This window comes from Tenrec ecaudatus, chromosome 16 (assembly GCF_050624435.1).
Source record: "Tenrec ecaudatus isolate mTenEca1 chromosome 16, mTenEca1.hap1, whole genome shotgun sequence".
In the NCBI taxonomy this organism is placed as follows: Eukaryota; Metazoa; Chordata; class Mammalia; order Afrosoricida; family Tenrecidae; genus Tenrec; species Tenrec ecaudatus.
The window spans coordinates 17,311,207-17,328,965 of record NC_134545.1 but is presented as its reverse complement, the minus strand read 5'-3'; the positions used below and the strand labels follow the sequence as shown (position 1 = coordinate 17,328,965).

General features: G+C 52.0%; 1 protein-coding gene across 1 annotated transcript in view; it reads left to right on the top strand.

Moving 5' to 3' along the window:
- Window positions 1–6,764: 6,764 nt before the first annotated feature.
- ACACB (acetyl-CoA carboxylase beta) overlaps window positions 6,765–17,759 on the top strand; it is a 96,840-nt gene continuing 85,845 nt past the window's right edge. Inside the window, exon 1 of the mRNA XM_075534329.1 lies at window positions 6,765–7,388. Within this exon, the coding sequence (XP_075390444.1) occupies window positions 6,766–7,388 (623 nt within the window). The 5' untranslated portion in view covers window position 6,765. The remainder of the gene's footprint in view (window positions 7,389–17,759) is intronic.

Genomic DNA, 17,759 nt, shown 5'->3' with positions numbered 1-17,759 from the left:
GAAAGGTGAGGGAAGAAGGGGGAGAAAGGGGAAACCGATCACAATGCTTGACATATAACCACCCCCCCCAAGGTGGAGGAACAACAAACGTGGGTGAAGGGAGACCAAGGGACCGTGTAAGATATGAGACTAACAATAATTTATCAATGATCAAGGGTTCACAAGGGTGGGAGGGTGGGGAGGGAGGGAAAGATGAGGAGCTGATACCAAGGGCTCAAGTAGAAAGAAAATGTTTTGAAAATGATGATGGCAACCTACCCTGTTTCCCTGAAAATAAGACAATGTTTTATATTAATTTTTGCTCCCAAAGATGCGCTAGGTCTTATTTTCAGGGGATATCTTATTTTTCCATGAAGAAGAAAACGGTACACAAACCAGCATAACCAGACAAACTGTGAATCCTACAGTATCAAGAATTCTTTGTTACTACCATTGTTTCCACGTACAATAATCTATGGTGCATTGACTCATAATCTATGGTGCATTTACTTGCACCTCCTGTCTCCCCGGCTGCACTGCGGCCAACAGCGAGCTGTGTGGTGGCGCCCACCACTATGGTCCAGAGTTACGGTAGCTTCGGGGAGCTTTATTATCGGGGAGACCTTATGTTTGGGGAGGTCTTATTTTCGGGGGTGCCTTATATTTTGGCGAGAGTCAAAACTGTAAGTAGGTCTTATTTTCGGGGGATGTCTTACTTTCGGGGAAACGGCGATATGTCCACGTGCTCGAGACAATGAATGGAAATAATTTATTAAAAAAGAAAGAAATGATCGACCCGTGGCCCATGCCCCCAAGTGCCTGGGGAAGCCGGCAAGCGGGCAGACTGTTTGCACAGGACGTGTTACTGGCATGGGGCATCGCTGAGGGAGCAGCCGCCTGTGAACAGTTCAGCAGCAGAGGGTGCGAGAGAGCAGGGGCTTCTCTGTAATTCCGGAAAAGCAGACTCACTGCCATCGGGTCAATGCTGACTCACAGCCCGTGTCTCCCTGTCCTGCAGTTGCCCCGCCATCCCCCCCCCCGTGGGTTTCTGAGACTAACTGTTGACAGGAGTAGAAAGCCCAGTCTTTCTCCTTTGGAACTGCTTGTGGTTTTGAACTGCCAACCATGCGGACCAGAGCACCTTTAGGCCTAGGAGCCTCCATGGAAGCCTGGATGATAGGCGATGTCACCCCCTGGAGGATGCTGGCAGGATGCAGAGGGGGGCTGAGCCAGAGCAGAGACCCACACTGGATCCTGCATTATGAGCTGGGCATATAAGAAAAGGGTTTTCATGGCCAGGGATGTGCTGAGTCAAAAAGACTGAAAGGGGGCAAGGGGCGTATTTTTTTTTCCTGCAAGGAAGGGTGGGGTGCAGGTCACATCAGTCTGGGGACCTGGGGTTCTGCTGGGCTTTCTGCCATCAATGGCTTGTTTCCCGACTCGTCCCGAGAACACGTGTGCATGGGCTTGTCCCGGTCTGACCTTGCCTGCTGGTCTCACTGTGTAAGCACCGCTGGTGGGCTCCCTCGGCGTAAGAATGAGAGATGAGTAAGAAACAGATCCTGCTTTTCTTCCAGAAGCTTCCAGCTCACTACCTGGAGGTGGGAGGGAGCGGGTAGGCCAGCAAAGCAGTGACTTGGGGCTGTCCCAGCTGGTGTGGAGGTCGTGCTAGCCTCTAGTGGGTAGAGGCCAGGGATGTTGTTCAACACATCGCAGTGCACGAGACAGCCCTCACCACAGAGAATGACCCGGCCCCAGCATCACTAGTAGGAGCCCCGGCAGGGGCGCGATTGCACGGTGGGCTGAGAACCCCAAGGTCAGAGGTTCGAAACCACTAGTGGCTCTGGGGGAGAAAGACAAGGCACTTCCACTCGCGTGAAGAGTTACGGTCTCGGACACCCATGGGGGCAGTTCCCCCCCTGCCCGGCAGTGTGGCTGCTAGTGGGTATGGACTCGGCGACAGTGAGTGTGGTTTTCAGAGTCTTGGAGGTTTCTTTGGGTGTCGCCACTGGGGATCCTGGGGTTCGAGCGAGGACTGGACCCCAAGCAGAAGGACCTGACTCTGAGTCCTACATAGTCATCGTGTCTGTGGCTGAGCGGCTACCCTCCCTGAGCCTCAGGCCGCTGACCCCACATTGGAAAACAAACATATTGTCATCAGATGGATTCCGATCCACGGCAACCCCGTGGGGTGTGGGGGGGCCACTGTAGTAGAATGTGCTCCTTTGGGGCTTCTGTGGCTGGGAACTTATGGCAGGTGATGGCCAGGCCTTTCTTCCGCGGTGCCACGAAGCGGTTATGAACAGCGGATCTTTTCTTTAGCAGCCAAGCACACCACATTGTACCGCCCATCCCCAGGACCTGGCTCATCAAATGGGGTGCATGATGATGCATCTGTGTCCCTTGAGGGGCCAGTCAGCGATGACCTTTCCCTGCTGCCCTCCAGGGCAGGGGCCACAAGCCGTACTCTCTCACAGGGCACCAGCCTGGCCCGGGAATGAGAGTTAGATGGGAGTAAACCACAGGGAGCCGTGGGGACGGTGGCACACAGGAGCACCCCCACCTCAGCTGAGCGCTATCCCCAAGAGCAAAAAAAGCCCCTGTTTAACTAAAGAGCATGGTCTTTTCTTTAAAAAGAAACTTGAAAAGAAAGGAAAACAAAACCAACAAACCCCTCCGGCTTACCTTGGGTAATACCTAGAAACAGCCTGGTCAGCCGAGATTTGGCACAGTCCACTGAGGAACATTTACAGGTGACACTTGGATCATCGCGTTTGTTTTGAGATGGCCCCATTCTTCTTAGGTACATGGTGTCAAAATGATGATATAAACAATAGAGGTATTGCACAAAAGGACGTATAGGAAGCCGCTCCACCCCCCACCAAACTCACGGCCACTGAGTCCCTTCTGATGCAGAGTGCCCGCTTAGAGGACACGGCACTAGTGCCCCCGGACAGCCCACGATGTCTCCAGGGGTCTTGCCGGAAAGAGCCATTGCTGTTAGTTGCCCAGGTGTTGGTTCTGACTCGTGTGGCCCAGTGCACAGCTGAGCGAACCGCGCCAGCTCCTAGTGCATGCGCACACTTGTGCTTACCTTTGAGCCTGTCCGTTGCCGCCGGTGTCAGTCCGTCTTGCCAGGGGACTTCCTCTGGTGTGCAGCCTTTCGACTTGACCAAGCAGGACGCCCCCTCCCCAGGGACAGGTCTCTCTTGACAACGTGTCCAAAGAACGTGAGAGGAAGTCGCGCCAGCCTGGCCTCGAAGGAACATTCTGGCTGTACTTCTTCCAAGACAGATTTGTCTGTTCTTTTGGCAGCCGTGGAGCGTTGGGTATTTTTCGCCAGCACCATGGCTGGCACAGACTAAGGAGCAGAGACATGAGTTTCGGAACGGTGACCAGGAGCTGGGGAAAGGGGCGGGGCGGTGGGGAGCTTCTGCTGAAGGGGGACTGAGCTTCTGTTTGGGGTGGAGAACATTTGCTGAGATGGCTGCATCTTGCCTGCTGGTCTCACCCTGTAAGCCCCGCTGGTGGGCTCCCTCGTGAGGAACACTAAACTGCACCAAAAAAAAAAAAACAACTGGGTAAAATAGCAAGTGTTTTGCTATTCTATACATATGTCCGTGTTTGGTATGCCAAAATCAAAATAAATGGTTTTAGATGCTACATAGGTTTAAGCTTTGAGGCCCCTGCTTTTTAAAAAGCTTCTAGTGGCACCATGGATGAGGTGTCGGGCTGCTAACTGACCGATCAGCAGTTCAAATCCACCAGCTGCTGTTCAGGAGAAAGGAGAGGCAGTCTGCTTCCATCAAGATGGACAGAGCTGGAAGCAGGAGAGAGCAGTTCTCCTCTGTCCTCCTGGGTCACGATGGGTCAGAATTGACCCGATGGCTGGGTTTTGGTTCTTTGTAGGGCTTTGATCAGAGGAATATCAGTACAGCAATGTGTTCATCCAGATTGACTAGAGAAACAAATTCATAGACACTCATCTGTGGATAAGAAAGAGCTTGATAAAAAAAAAATAATAAAAAATTTTTTAAAAAAAGAAAGAGCTTGATATAAAAAGAGGAAGTGCATATTGGGAAAACATCCCAGCCCAGTCCAGATCAAGTCCACAAGTCCAAAACTAGTCCATAAATTCTTCTTTAGACTCAGGCAGCACATGCAATCAGGGTGCAGTATGGCACCGATGAAACACACAACTTTCCTCTAGCTCTTTGGTGCTTCCTTTGCCCCACTATCATGACCTCAGTTCTACCTTACATATCAGATTAGACCAGAACATGCACACTGCTACAGATAAGAGCCCACAACACAGGGAATCAGGCTAGATAAACCCCTCAGGGCCAACAAGGAGAGTAGAGACACCAGGAGGATTACAGGAAGCGGGGGAGGAGAAAGGGGGAATCGATCACAAGGATCAACCTAGAACCCCCTCCCAGGTGGACAAATAAGCGAAACGTAGGTGAGGAGCAACGAGCAACGGAGGGCGATGTAAGAGATGGAAAAAATAATCTATAGCTTATCAAGGGCTCATGAGGAAGGGCGGGTGGGGGAGGGAGCGGGAAGAAATGAGCAGATATCAGGGACTCAAGTGGGAAGAGAATGTTTTGAAAATGATGATGGCGGCATATGTGCAAATGTGCTTGACACACTGGAGGAATGTGTGGATTGTGATAAGAGATGGAAGAGCCCCCAATAAAAGTATTTAAAAAAAAGAAACAAAGTAAAAATTTTGTGATAACTTGAAAAAAATTTAAATGACATGACCAAAAAAAACAATTAAACTGCTATTTAATATTAAAAGAGAGAGAGAGAGAGAGAGAGCATTTCTTTCAAACAACTCCCAGGTGGGGCAAAGTTCGTGTGTAGAAAGTGGCTTAGAAATAGAAAGTGAAAAAAAATAAAAAAAATAAATAAAAACAACAACAACAACAACAAAAGAAATTGCAAGTGCTGCGTTTACGTAGTCAGCAAACACACGTTAAACCCTTGCTCCACCAGGTAGCCATTCTCATCTCTTAAACTCACTGCCAGCGAGTCAATTCTGACTCACAACGATGCAATGGGCAGCGTAGAACTTTCCTGTGTACAGGAGCAGAAAGTCTTATCTTTCTCCCGAGGGGCGGCTGGTGGGTTCCAACTGCTGACCTTGCAGTGAGTAGCCAACCAGGAACCTACTACGCCACCAGGCTTGGCCCTGGAATAGAAAGGACATTTCCTCTTCTGGTAGGATTTCCACTTTAATTGTAAGCAAATGCCAGGACAGATGTCCAAGTGCTATCAAGAAAATAAGACCCCCCCAAAAAAAGAAAGAAAATTAGATAGGGCGTCCTTCCTTCCTCCAGAGCCAGGATGACAGTGATGATGATGATGATGGATTCGTTACTAGTCCTTCATGATGAAGATGATGTTGCTAGCAGCAGGAATCCCCTTATATTTGCAAAGTAGAATAGAGTGAGGGGTGGTTTTTCAAATGAGCTTTACTGATTTAAAATCAATAAGTCATATTTATTGATTTTTTTAAAAATCAGCTTTATAGAAAGTTTACATACCCATTTAAAGTTGGCAATGCAGTGGATTTTAATAGACTCACAAAGTTATACCCCAGCATCATAAGCCGTTTTAGAACACTGTCATCACCCTGGAAGAAGTTCCACCTCGTTGGCCATCATTGGCACACACCCCCAACTTCTTTATCCCCACTGAAAACAAACAACCCCTCAAAACCAAACTCCCTGCCCCTGGGTCGATGCCAACTCACAGTGGCCCCGAAGGACCGGGTAGAACCGGCCCTGGGGGTTTCTGAGACGCTCAGTCTTTCCAGGAGTAGAAAGCCTCCTCTTTCTCCTAAGGAGCAGCTGGTGCTTTCGAACTGCCGACGTTGTGGTTAGCTGCTCAACCTGTAGCCCCTGCTCCCCCAGGACGCTTCCCTCCGCTTGAGCTCCAGGTCACCACCCATCTGTCCTCTGTCTGTGGGGTGGCCTGTTCTGAGCGTCTTCCATCCACGGACTCCTGTGATAGGCGGTCTTTCATGACCACCCAACCGGCACAGTATTTCCAGGGTGCATCCAGGCCCTGTCAGGATCTCGTCCCTTTTCCTTGGTGAGCAGTATTCCGGTTCCGTCTGTAGCTCGTCAATTTGACGGTTAGTAGGCTTTGAATGGCTCCCATGCTTTGGTATTGCGCACTGTGCTGCTGTCACGCCCTTTGGCGTACGTGGCCTCGTTTTGCTCCCTCCATGCAGTGGCGGTGAATTCACGGAGCCTGGGGGTACTCTTGGGTAAATGTGTTGAGCCATTAACCACCAGGTCGCCGGTTCATACCCAGCAGGTGCTCAGTGGGAGGAAAAAGAGGCTGTCTACCCAGTAAAGGCTGACAGTCTCAGAAACCCACTGGGGGCCGTTCTCCCCTGTCCTGTAGAGCTGCTTGTGAGTCGGAACCGACTTGAGTGCAGTCGGATTGGGATTTGGGGGCTATGCGTTGGTATTCTTCAATGACAGACCCAGAGGGGTTTAAAGGGCGTTCCGAAAGCGAGTGACAGAGATGTTCTCAGCTCAGTGTTCCTCCCGTCTGTCCTCTGACTCCCTCAGCCGCCTTTAGGAACAAATGTACAAAAATGTACAAATGTGCTTGACATACAATGTATGGATAGATGGATGGATGGATGGATGGATGGTGGTAAGAGTTGTACGAGCCTCCAATAAAATGATTATTTTTTTTAAAGAGAGGAACAGTTCAATGCTGTACCCTAACACACCTCTTCCTCTGTCCTTACAGGTGTCCTGAATGATCCTTCTCCTCTGCGTGTCCCTCCTGCTGTTCTCCTGCCTCACCTTCTCCTGGTTCATACTCGGCAAGACCATGACAGACTCCGGCCCGGCCCCCAAGAGCAGACCCAAAGCCATGCCCGACCAGCAGCCCTTTCCGGCCTCAGACAACTCAGAGCAGCCACTGCCCAAAGATGATGATGGTGGCAATCACACGCTGCCAAAGACGCCCACGCAGGCCGAGCCACCTCCCCTCACAGACCCCAAAGATGCCTCTCGGCGGAGGACTGCCCGGCCACCCCCACGCCAGAAACCTCCCAGAAACCCACCTCCTTCCATTGACCTATCGCCCCCCCCAGAATGCCAAGCCAGTGGGGCAGCCCCAGAGGCCAATAGCCTGTCCCCCCCGGCCCAGGCCCGGGCCCAGCGAGCCAGAGAAGATGAGAAGCAGGCCCACATCAAGAGGCAGCTGATGACCAACTTCATCCTGGGCTCCTTTGAGGACAATTCCTCTGACGAGGACGCCGGCTCCAGCGAGTTCCGGGAATCCTTGCGGAAGGACAGCCGGTCCAGCCTGGGGACCCTGCCCCTGGACCCTCCACTGGCTGCTGGCGAGTGTGAGACCACTGTCCCCAGCATGAGGTAAGTGTCCTGTCCCCGCTCCCCCTCCCCTTCCTTTCATCCACAGCATCAAGTCCCCTGCTGATGGGGGTGGGAGAGCTATGGAAAATCACTGGGCCAATAGTCTAAAGGTCGGTGGTCCAAACTCACCCAGTGGGGCTGCAGAGGAAAGGCCTGGCGATCCCCTGCTGATGGGGGTGGGAGAGCTATGGAAAATCACTGGGCCAGTTGCCTAAAGGTCGGTGGTCCGAACTTACCCAGTGGGGCTGCAGAGGAAAGGCCTGGCGATCTCCTGCCATAAAGATGACAGCCAGGATCTTGCCGCTCCGTGACTTAACACACGAGGCTGCCGGGATTTGCAGTCAATCCAACGGAGCAGTTGGTGTGAGTTTCTTCTGGAATGTAGTGGGTTCCACATCGGGCTGCAGACTGTGAGGTCAGCAGGTCGAAACCACCAGCAGCGGCAAGGGGGAAGGATGAGGCTCTCTGCTCCCAGGAAGAATTACCGTCTCAGGGGCAGGTCGTCCCTGTCCTGTGGGCTCGCTTTGAGTCGGCACCGACTCATTTGACAGTGAGTCCGGTGAGAGGTGGACAGTGTGTAAAGGGCCCCAGGCCAGGAAGCAGATCTTTCTGGAAGATCATGGCCTTGCTGGGGAAGGTAACCTTGGGTGTCCAAAACCCAAACCGAAACCGGAACCCACTGCCATCGAGTCGATCCCAACTCGCAGCAACCCTGTAGGGCAGAGTAGAGCTGCTGGGTGGGTTTCCAAGGCCGTCAGTCTTTACAGGAGCAGACAGCCACTGGACTCAAACCGCCGACCTGTGGTTAGTGGCTCGGCACATCACCCACGAGGCCTCCGGGAAGCCTAGCCTGTGTGCAAATGGTTATCATGTCCGCAGCAGGAGTGCAGGCTAGAGTGGAGGGAGGTCCTCCCTCTATCTCCGTTGCGCTCCTTAATTTCATTTTCCACGGGCTTTGTCATGCTCCCTGGTACCTTTCAGAGACGCTGACCGCATTCTTCGAGCTGTACGGGCCCCTCCATGCTCCTTTTCCGAGTTCTTCCTCCCCCATTCACGCAGCCTCACTGCCGCCTGTTATCCACTGGGTTCCTTAAAAGACCATGCGCTCAAGGCAGACCTCCTTAACGAGACAGCTATACTTGTGCCCGGTTTTAGGGAGACTTGTGGGGATAGTTTTGGCTGAAGGTTGAAAGATGATTTCAGGGTGACAGTGCATCTAGCCCCCATGACTGCACAGACTCTGGAGTTCATGAGAAGTTAAACATCGCTTGTGCATTTCCCCCCTTCGATCGGGATTCTTCTGTGGAATCTTTGATCACAGTGTTTAGGGATGGCTGTATACATTTGCCTTCTTTTGCCTGTTTCTGTCAGGGAGGTCATTCATTCAATACTTGTCCTTCCGGAACTAGCTTGTCTCGCTCAGCCTAAGACCTTCAGTCACCATCCGCACTGTAATGCATCACGGTCTAATGGCTCTGACTGGTGGACTGGTAGTCCATTGCATGTGTGCACTCTGGGTTGTGTAGCCACACTCACCCGCTGATGGGCATTTAGGTTGTTTCTACCTTTTGGCTCCCTTGAACAGTGCTGCAATGAACACGGGCACACAGTCTCACTGGGATTTTTATAAATATCTGTCAGATGCGTGGGTAAAAAGAGCAGCACAAACTGGCTAAAGACAGAATTCTGCCTGCCCAGGGCATGCGGAGGACTGGGTGAATGCTTGCAGATGTGGATGGATGGATGGATGGATGGATGACGGGTGATGGGTGATGGATGAATGGAGGGATGGATGACGGAAGGATGATGGAAGCTGGGTGGATAGATGGATGGATGATGGGCGGATGGAGGGATGGATGGGGATGGATGGATGGATTGGTGATGGATGGATGATGGAAAATGGATAGATGATGAATGGCTGGATAGATGGATGGATGATGGATGGATGGATGGATAATGGATAATGAAGGGATGGATTGGATGGATAGAAGGATAGATGGATGGATTATGGATAGATAGATGGACAGATGGATGGATAATGGAGGGATGGACAGGTAAACAGGCATCTGGTTTTGGCTATTTAACTATGAAAGAAGTTTTGTTTTCACAAATACTGTTGGCAGAGAGGCTACGACTTTGTAGACAACTTCCGGGATTAATCTATGATTTAATTTTTCTCTTCTGTCTTGATCTTCATTGATGGCCATGGAGTTGGCACCAACTCATGGAAGCTTTGTGTGTGAAAAACAGAACCAAGGGTTGCCGGTGCCTGTACTGTCTTCATGGCCATTGGTTTGTTTAGACCATGGTCGTGGTCTTGATGTCATGCCATCCCGCCCAGGACAGTCTCCCATGGTGCACCATAGGGTTTCCATCGGTAGGTTACCAGGCCTTTCTTCCTAGTCTCTGTCTGTCTGTCTGCAAGCTCCAGTGAAACCTGTTCATCATAGACGACCTTGCTAGTATTTGACATAAAAGTACATCCTAGCTTCCAGCATCCCAGCACAGCTTTTGTCTCTACTACGGTGGCTACAACGTTGCCTTTCTTCCTACCTGTGGATCACTGGCGAAACAAAAATGAAAAGAAAAAGGAAAAAAAAAACATCCTGTCTGTTGGAGTTTTCCCTGACCTCTCTTCCCTTTCTGGTTCATCTGTGGGCAGGAGCTGGGATGCAGCTGGCCTCACAGGACTATTGGGTTCGAGGGGTGGGGAGGGTCTGCTGCAGGCAGCCCACGGGCCTGCCCAGCTCCCATCAGTCCCAGGGGCTACCCTCCAAAGTCTTGGATTCTGAAACAGTCCTCCGGGTTTGGCATTCCCAGGCAACCCTCAGAAGCAGAACTCACAAGAACATTAGCTAATGTGGCAAAATAGTTGTGTGGGTGCTATTAAATGAAGATGGGTATAGACCATTATCCTGGGTGAAAGATGAAGTTGCCTACTCCCCTACAGAGTGACAGCCTCCGAAACCCAGAGAGACAGTTCTACTTTGTCTCATAGGCCGGTTGCGAGTCATGAGGGACTCGCTGACAGTGAGGTGCATTCTATATTGTTCTAGAAGACACACACAGACTGAATGGGTTTGAGTTCTTTACTGTTCTAGAAGACACACACACAGACTGATGCTCAGAGAGACACCCCACTCCCCTACCAACCTTTTTCAACAGTGTGACAAGTCCTGGGGTCAGAAACCCAGGCTCAAAGCCCCCTCTCAAGGTAGCACCCACTCTGCTGGCAGGCCGTGGGGAAGGGTCCCCGTGGGGAAAGAATGGAATGCAGAGGGTTCCGAACATGCCAGCCTGAGGTTAAGACAAACCACAAGGTGGAAGGGAGTGGGTTTTCTGAGCTAACAGTCAGCTCTCTTCCCGGCAGAACCCTGCTTCTGGCCCCCCGGTCCCCCCATGTGAGTAGCAGCGAGCTCACAGCCAGTGTCGTGGAAAGGCCCCGGTTCGGCTCTCAGCACAGCCCCTTACCCTCTCCCAGCCACAGCCCCCGGCCCTGTCAGAGTGGGGTAACAATAGTGCTGACCTCACAGGACTGCTGAGCTCTAGGGGTGGGGAGGGTCTGCTGCAGGCAGCCCCCAGCCTGCCAAGCTCCCAGCAGTCCCATGGGCCACCTCCCAAAAGTCTTGGCCATTCCCCAGCCCTGGCCAGGCACTCACCTCTAAGATGTAGCACCTGGGGCATGTAGGACGAAGAAGAGCTTTCGAAAAGGCAGGTGCAGTCCCTGACACAAGGACCAAGTCACCCACAGGTGTGGGGGCTCCCCTTCCCCCCTCCCCACCCTGTCACTTCTCACATGTCCTCTTCCCAGAGGCACTGGTGGATGAGGGAAGGAGAGGGAAGGCGGGGGGATCTCTAGATATGAAGGAGCCCCCCCACCCGCCCGTCTGGGAGGTAAGGAGAGTCCAGGGGGGGAGGAGCCAGGCTGGAGGCATTGCCCTTCCTCCCTGCCCCACACGGAACCCTGGGTGGGCTTATAGTCCCGACGTCTTCCTGAGAACCACCTGCCCCTCTGCCATCAGTTCCGGGAAGCCAGCAGATCCTAAATCAGCAGTTCTCAACCTGCGGGTCTCTACCCCTTTGGAGGTCAAACAACCCTTTCACAGGGGTCGCCCGATTTATCACAGTAGCAAAATGACAGTGATGAAGTAGCAACGAAAATAATTTTATGCATGGGGGGTCACCACCACATGAGGAACTGTATGAAAGGGTCACGGCTTTAGGAAGGTTGAGAACCACTGCTCTAGATGTGGTTCTACAGATGTGTGTGTGTGCGTGCTTGTCTGTTCCTTGTGGTAAACACCTATGACCAACGGGTCTGTCTTTCAGGGACATTCATTGCATGCCACTGTCACTGAGCAGGTGGTTTTATTTGTCTCCGAACGGAATGTCAAGGGCTTTTCTATTTAAAGTTTTGATTTAGTTTGGAAGAGGCTGGCAGAACCCTCCTTTTCAAAATCACATTGGCTCCTACAATGGTCTCCGGGAGTTTGAGAGAAAAGAGATCCTCCCTCATTGAGTTGTCCTGTCTGAGGTTTTGGGGGGTGTGTGCAGTGGTGGCTGTTAAATTCAGCTAGCGTACAGAGTAACTGGAGTGCCTGGTGGTGCAAAGGTTGCTAATCAAAACGTTGAAGGTTCAAGTCCGCTTGGAGGCACCTCGGAAGAAAGGCGTGGCCGTCACACACACACACACACACACACACACACACACACACACCAGGCCGACACACACACACACACACACACACACAACCAGGCACTGAGAAGTTCTTGGAGGCACCTCAGAAGAAAGGCCTGGCTAAAAACAATGACCACTCCTGCCCTTCACTCGCTGCCATCGAGTCATGGCTGACTCCCAGCAGCCCTGCAGGACAGGGTAGAACTGCCCCTGTGAGTTTCCGAGACAGTCACTCTCTGAGAGTAGAAAGCCCCGTCTTTCTTCCATGGAGCGGCTGTGGTTTTGAACTTCTTACCTTGCAGATCAGCCCAACTCAGAACCACTGGACCCCCCAGGGCTCCTATCCCCTGCCCTTAGGCTTCCTATTTTTAAAAACAGTTTCATTAGCATCTAATTTGCATAGCATACAATTCAATAGTCCAATCACATCAAGAAGAGGTGCACAGTCACTACCACCATCAGGTTTAGAACATTTCGTCATTCTTGTCCTCATTGTATTAGCATCATTTCCCGGGCACCTCCCCAGCCCCCCGCCCCCCACCCTCAAGGAGCCTTCCTCCAGTTACTGTCTCTCTAGATTCACCTATCCTGGATTTCTTTTCGTTTTTTCCATAGTTTTATCGAGGGGGTGGGGTCTAGACTTTATTCACATGACCTATGCTTCCGTAGTTCAGTTATCAACACATCAGCACAATCCGTGCGAGAGCATCCTCCCCTCCCCTGTATTCAGTACTAAGCATCCTGCTTTAGGAGATCAACTCACTTCTGCTCTGTACTTATGACAAAAAGTGCCTCATCGTATATAGGAAAAACATTATTTCATCCCCTTTTTCTTTTCCATGAAAACACAGTACAGTGGGTGCTGTTCTAGACAAGCGTTCTCCTTGGAGAGAAGGAATCTGCCGAGGTTCACACAGCCTGGGGGAGCAAGGCCGGTCCTCCAAGGTCTGTCCGCTGGGCTGCTCTGAGCCCGCCTCCCTATCTTCTTACTGACTGTGTGTGTGCACCAGTCCACCGGGCTGCGTTTCCCCTCCGCCGTGCCAACAGGTGAAATGTAGCCTCTGGTGAGTCTGAAAGGATGTTGCTTTAGGCGCTGTCCAGTCTGTTATAACGCATAGCAGCCCCGCCGCCTCCCAAGGGCTCTGATGTGTGAGTCCATTGCTGCAGCCCCTGTGTCCGTCCCTCTGGTTGAGAGCCTTCCTCCTTTGCCGTCCCTCCGAGCATGACGTCCTCCGCCAGGGACTGGTCTCTCCAGCTCACATGTCCAAAATAGATGAGATGAAATATGGATAGTATACATTTAATATATTTGTGACACACAAAGTATTAAATATATTGTATCTACAACAGATGGACTGTATGTCTATACAGTATTGATGGGACTTATAAAGTCAGGGACAAGGGGGTTGCCCCTCCCATACCTGCCAAGGGCCCCATAGAGGAGATTGGAAGGAAATCAGGTGACCATCAGATGCCTAGGAAGACACCTAACTGAGCATGCTCACACTCAAATCCCCCCAGCCAGGTGGGAGTACACCTGGGCAGTCCAATCTAGGCCGAGGCTCGTGAACTCACCCAGGTGGGCTTAACCCAGCCAATGGGGTCAACCAATACAATCACTCACGCCTCCCCAGCTAGAGGTTGGAAAAGGCTTGACTGTGGGAAGGCCACTCTTTACCCTGCTCCTGGTCAGAGGCAGTTCTGAGGGTCCATGTCCTCTTACTCTCTTGAGCCCCGCTGCCCGACTCTCCTGTGCCCGCTCATGCCACAGCCTCTCTGGCCCAGTTCCGACCGGGTGGGCACGCTGTTCCACGAGGTTGCTCGTGCCTAGTTGTGAACCTCAGCTCGGCACACTTCCCTGAAATAGCGGGTACCTTTTTTGAGAGGGTAAAATCTGACAATTGTCCTATCCTTCGTAAAAACCCACTTGGATTACAAGATGGGCTTTGGGTTGACTTCTCTCATTGAAAACCCCAAGTGCTGATGTTTGTATCGAAGTGGGGTTATGCACACAGATGTGTATTCCTCTTGCCCGCCCCTGTGAGACAGGCAGAGAAGAATCCAAGTTACAACTAATGAAATACAAAACCCTCTGTGAAATGGGGTGTTCTTTCTGCAGAAACTCAGAGAGAATCAAGGAGGGTCCAGCTGTCTCTGAGGGTGTCTCCCTGGAGAAATGAAAACCCCACGCGGCATTCAAGCGGCCTTACGGTTTGGACAGGGCAGTTGAACCCGCCAGGAGTTCTCTAGTGAGTCTACCTGTCTGGGGAGGGAAAGGCTGAGTCTGTTTCCTGATTTTAGTAGAGTACTGAGTTGATGAGGCTTCCCGCTCCTGTTAAGATCAACAGCCTAGACCCCCCACAGAGGCAGTTCTACTCTGTTCTGCAGGCTCGTTACAAGTTGGTATTGACTTGATGGCCAAGGGTTTGGTTTTTGGTGGCAAATTTAAATTTAATCATTGGAAGCCAGGAGCTGATACCAAGGGCTCAAGTAGAAAGCAATGTTTGGAGAATGATCAGGGCAACAAATGTGCCCATGTGCTTGATGGATTGTGCTAAGAGTTGTATGAGCCCCCAATACAATTATTTTAAAAAGAGAGAGATGTCGAAGAGTCCAGGAAGAAAAAGTCTGGTTGGGAACTGATTGTGGAAGCAGTTGTACAATTCTTCTGGACATGACTGAACTATAGAATGATATGATATAGACATTAACTCCCAATGAATAAATTTTAAAAAATTTAACCCTTGGATGGCATCAGTGGTTAAGTGCTCAATTATGAACCGAAAGGCAGGAAGGTTTCACACCTCCCTCGGAAGACAGGCCCTGCGGAGCTGCTTCTGAGAGGCCACAGTCTTGAGCACCCAAGGGAGCAGACCCCCTGCACTGTGCACAGGGGTTGCCCTGAGCTGGAATCAACGTGAGAACAACTGGCGCCCCAGAACACCTTTAAATGCGGGCCCTTCCGCAGATGAAGCCCTAGATTCCGGTTTGAAACAATCCACAAGACTCAGCCTAATGAGGGTTTCTTTAAGGAGGGAGTGAAGTCCACAGGGACCTTCTAGAAAAATCAGAACTGAGAAACCTTAACGACCCGTTTTCAGTGTTCGTTTTTTGTTTCATGGTTAAAGGAATTATTAGGAAGAAAACAAGTTGTAATGCCCTGCGAGAAAAGCTCGGAGGTTTTTGTTGCTTTTTTTAAAAAATCAGGACGCGTTACAATGTTCTTCCAGGTTTGCTAATTGTTTTAAATCTCGCCCTGTTCTCTATGGTTAGCGCGCAACTCAACAGCGCCCTCTGGGCTCAGCTTTCTGAACTTGAACTCCGAGGGCGGCACAGTTCGCACCGGTGGCCAGACCGATGGCGCCCCTTGCAGGTCAGGCCCGGCCTGCGCCTTTTAAAAGGATAACCTTTCTCAAGCATTTACCCTTTTGTATTCACGGACTGCCAGAAGAAGAAGCCAGGCTGTCTCGGAAGAGGTACAGCCAGAATCCTGTTCTCAGAAGGAACTAACCCCCCCGCCCCCCAAACAAACAAACAAACAAACAAACAAACAAACCCGTAGCCATCCAGTTGAGAATAGAACTGCCCTCGTGGGTTTCCAAGGCTGTCGATCTTAAAGCCTCATCTTTCTCCTGTGCAGCGGCAGGTGGCAGGGAACCACTGACGTGGAGGTTAGCAGCCCCTTGTGCTCTTTCTCTGGAGAGACTGGTTCCTGGACAAGGGCGTCATGCTTGGTCAAGAGGAGGGTCGGAGGAAAAAACAGGAGGAGCTTCAAGGAGAGGGATTGACCCAGTGGCCACCACGGTGGGCTCGAACGTGGCAGGATAGTGTGGATGGCGCAGGACCAGGCGGGGACTAGCAGTGTCTGACTCGGTGCTGAACAGACTCCATGATCCCTCCACCAACGGTGTTTGGTTGCTTGCTTTTATGCAAGTGACATGTTGTATTGCACCGGTTTTTTTCCCCCCTCTGGGAAGTGTTTAGCAAACGTTGTACGGGTTTTAACGACCGCTTGGGCAGGGATCACTCTGAGTCTCATCACCTGCTTCCTGACCCACTTGGCGGTGTTTGGTGTTTCGGTAGCTGTAACCTGGGTGCAGATCAAGGCACACCCGGGCCCGAGTATATTCGTTGTTGTTTTTAAAAGCGGATGTGCAGTCCTCCGAGTACTAGAAGCGTACTCTGGGCTCACGGTGTCTCCTAGAAGCTCACGGGGGTGGGGGGGGGGAGTGTGGAGCCAACACGCGTCTGGGGAAGAAATGCAAGAGTAAAATAGTAGGACCTTGGAAACCCCAAGCTGACTTGACCCAGGGGAGTTTTAACAGGCACAGGAGGGGGTATCTGACTCGCCCTTAAAAACGTCCCCATTTCCTACCCCTTCCCTATTGGAACGGACTCGTTACCAGCACGCCTGGATTGTGGGTTCTCTATGGGGCTTGTGCGTATTCAAGGGGACTATTTGCTGAGAATTTTCTGCTAACATATGGCCAGGCAGACCATTCTAGAACGCCTGCCTGCTCCAGCCTGGGCAGCGGGAGAGGCAAGTAGAAGTGGAGTTTCTAACTGACGCAGGCGGCTCTTGCCTGCAACCAAGGTCAGCCAGAGTCTTCCTTTCAGCTGTGCCCCGAGGACGCCGGTCCAGGGGCGGGGCCTCGTTCAGTGGGCGGGCCCGGGGCCTGGGGCGGGGCGTGGGCGTTCCGGGGGCGGGGCCTGCCTGCGGCGGGGGAGGCGCGGGCGCGGGCGCGGACGCGCGGGCCCCAGACCCTTCCACGCAGCGCGCATTTCGGGATGGAGGAAGCGCCGCGCTGGTTTGGGGGCCTGCTGGCTGCGGTACAACAGGGCCCCAGTCGCTGCAGGATCGCGTCTCCGCTTCCCTGGCTCCACGGGGCTGCCTTGCCGAGTCCCAGGACCCGCGTCTACTTCAGAGCTTTAGGGGGTGCGTGCTGTGCACCCCTGCCCGGCGGGATTGCTCTGCACCCTAAACCCGGTGGGATTGGCTGGCGGGACTGTCAGCATGAGCCCTGCTAAGTGCAAGGTCTGCTTCCCTGAGCGCCAGATAAAGTAAGTAAACCTGACCTTCGGGTTACCTTTATCAGGCTCAGTCCGCCTCCCCCCGGTTCCCCCAAGGGTGGAAGAGTGGCCATGTGGCTTCTGGACAACACTGCCTCCTTGTCCAGTCACCCTCCTGTCCCCAGGGAATGCCAGCTCCAGCTTGGCCGCTGGAGTGGGGGTGTCCTCCTAGCAAACTCTTCTCTGCCCCTAGCAGAAGCGCAATGAGCAGTGGGCTGGAGGGGGCACCAGGGAGACCACATGTGCTTGGACTGACCAGCATGTTGGGAGGGGGCTGCCCTTTGAGCACAGCGATGCTTGTGGAAGGCTTGTCCTTATAACGCCTAGCGCTGTCAAGCCCAGAGGGAATGCATGTGGATTTAAACAGGTGACAACACACTGAAGGTCATTTTTGTCCCCCAGCAGATTAGGATAAACATGGCTAACGGGCCCAGCTTAGTCCCCCCCCCCCCCGACACTTAGAAAATTATCCATAAGTAAAAAGGAACAGAAACCACCCATCACTTTTATCTTTGTGAGTAATTGTCTCCCCTTGCTGCCTTTTTTCCCCCTGCACAGATCTATTTTTCTTTATAAACTGGAACCATACGGAATATTTGTGTTGTAGCTTACGTTGGCACGCA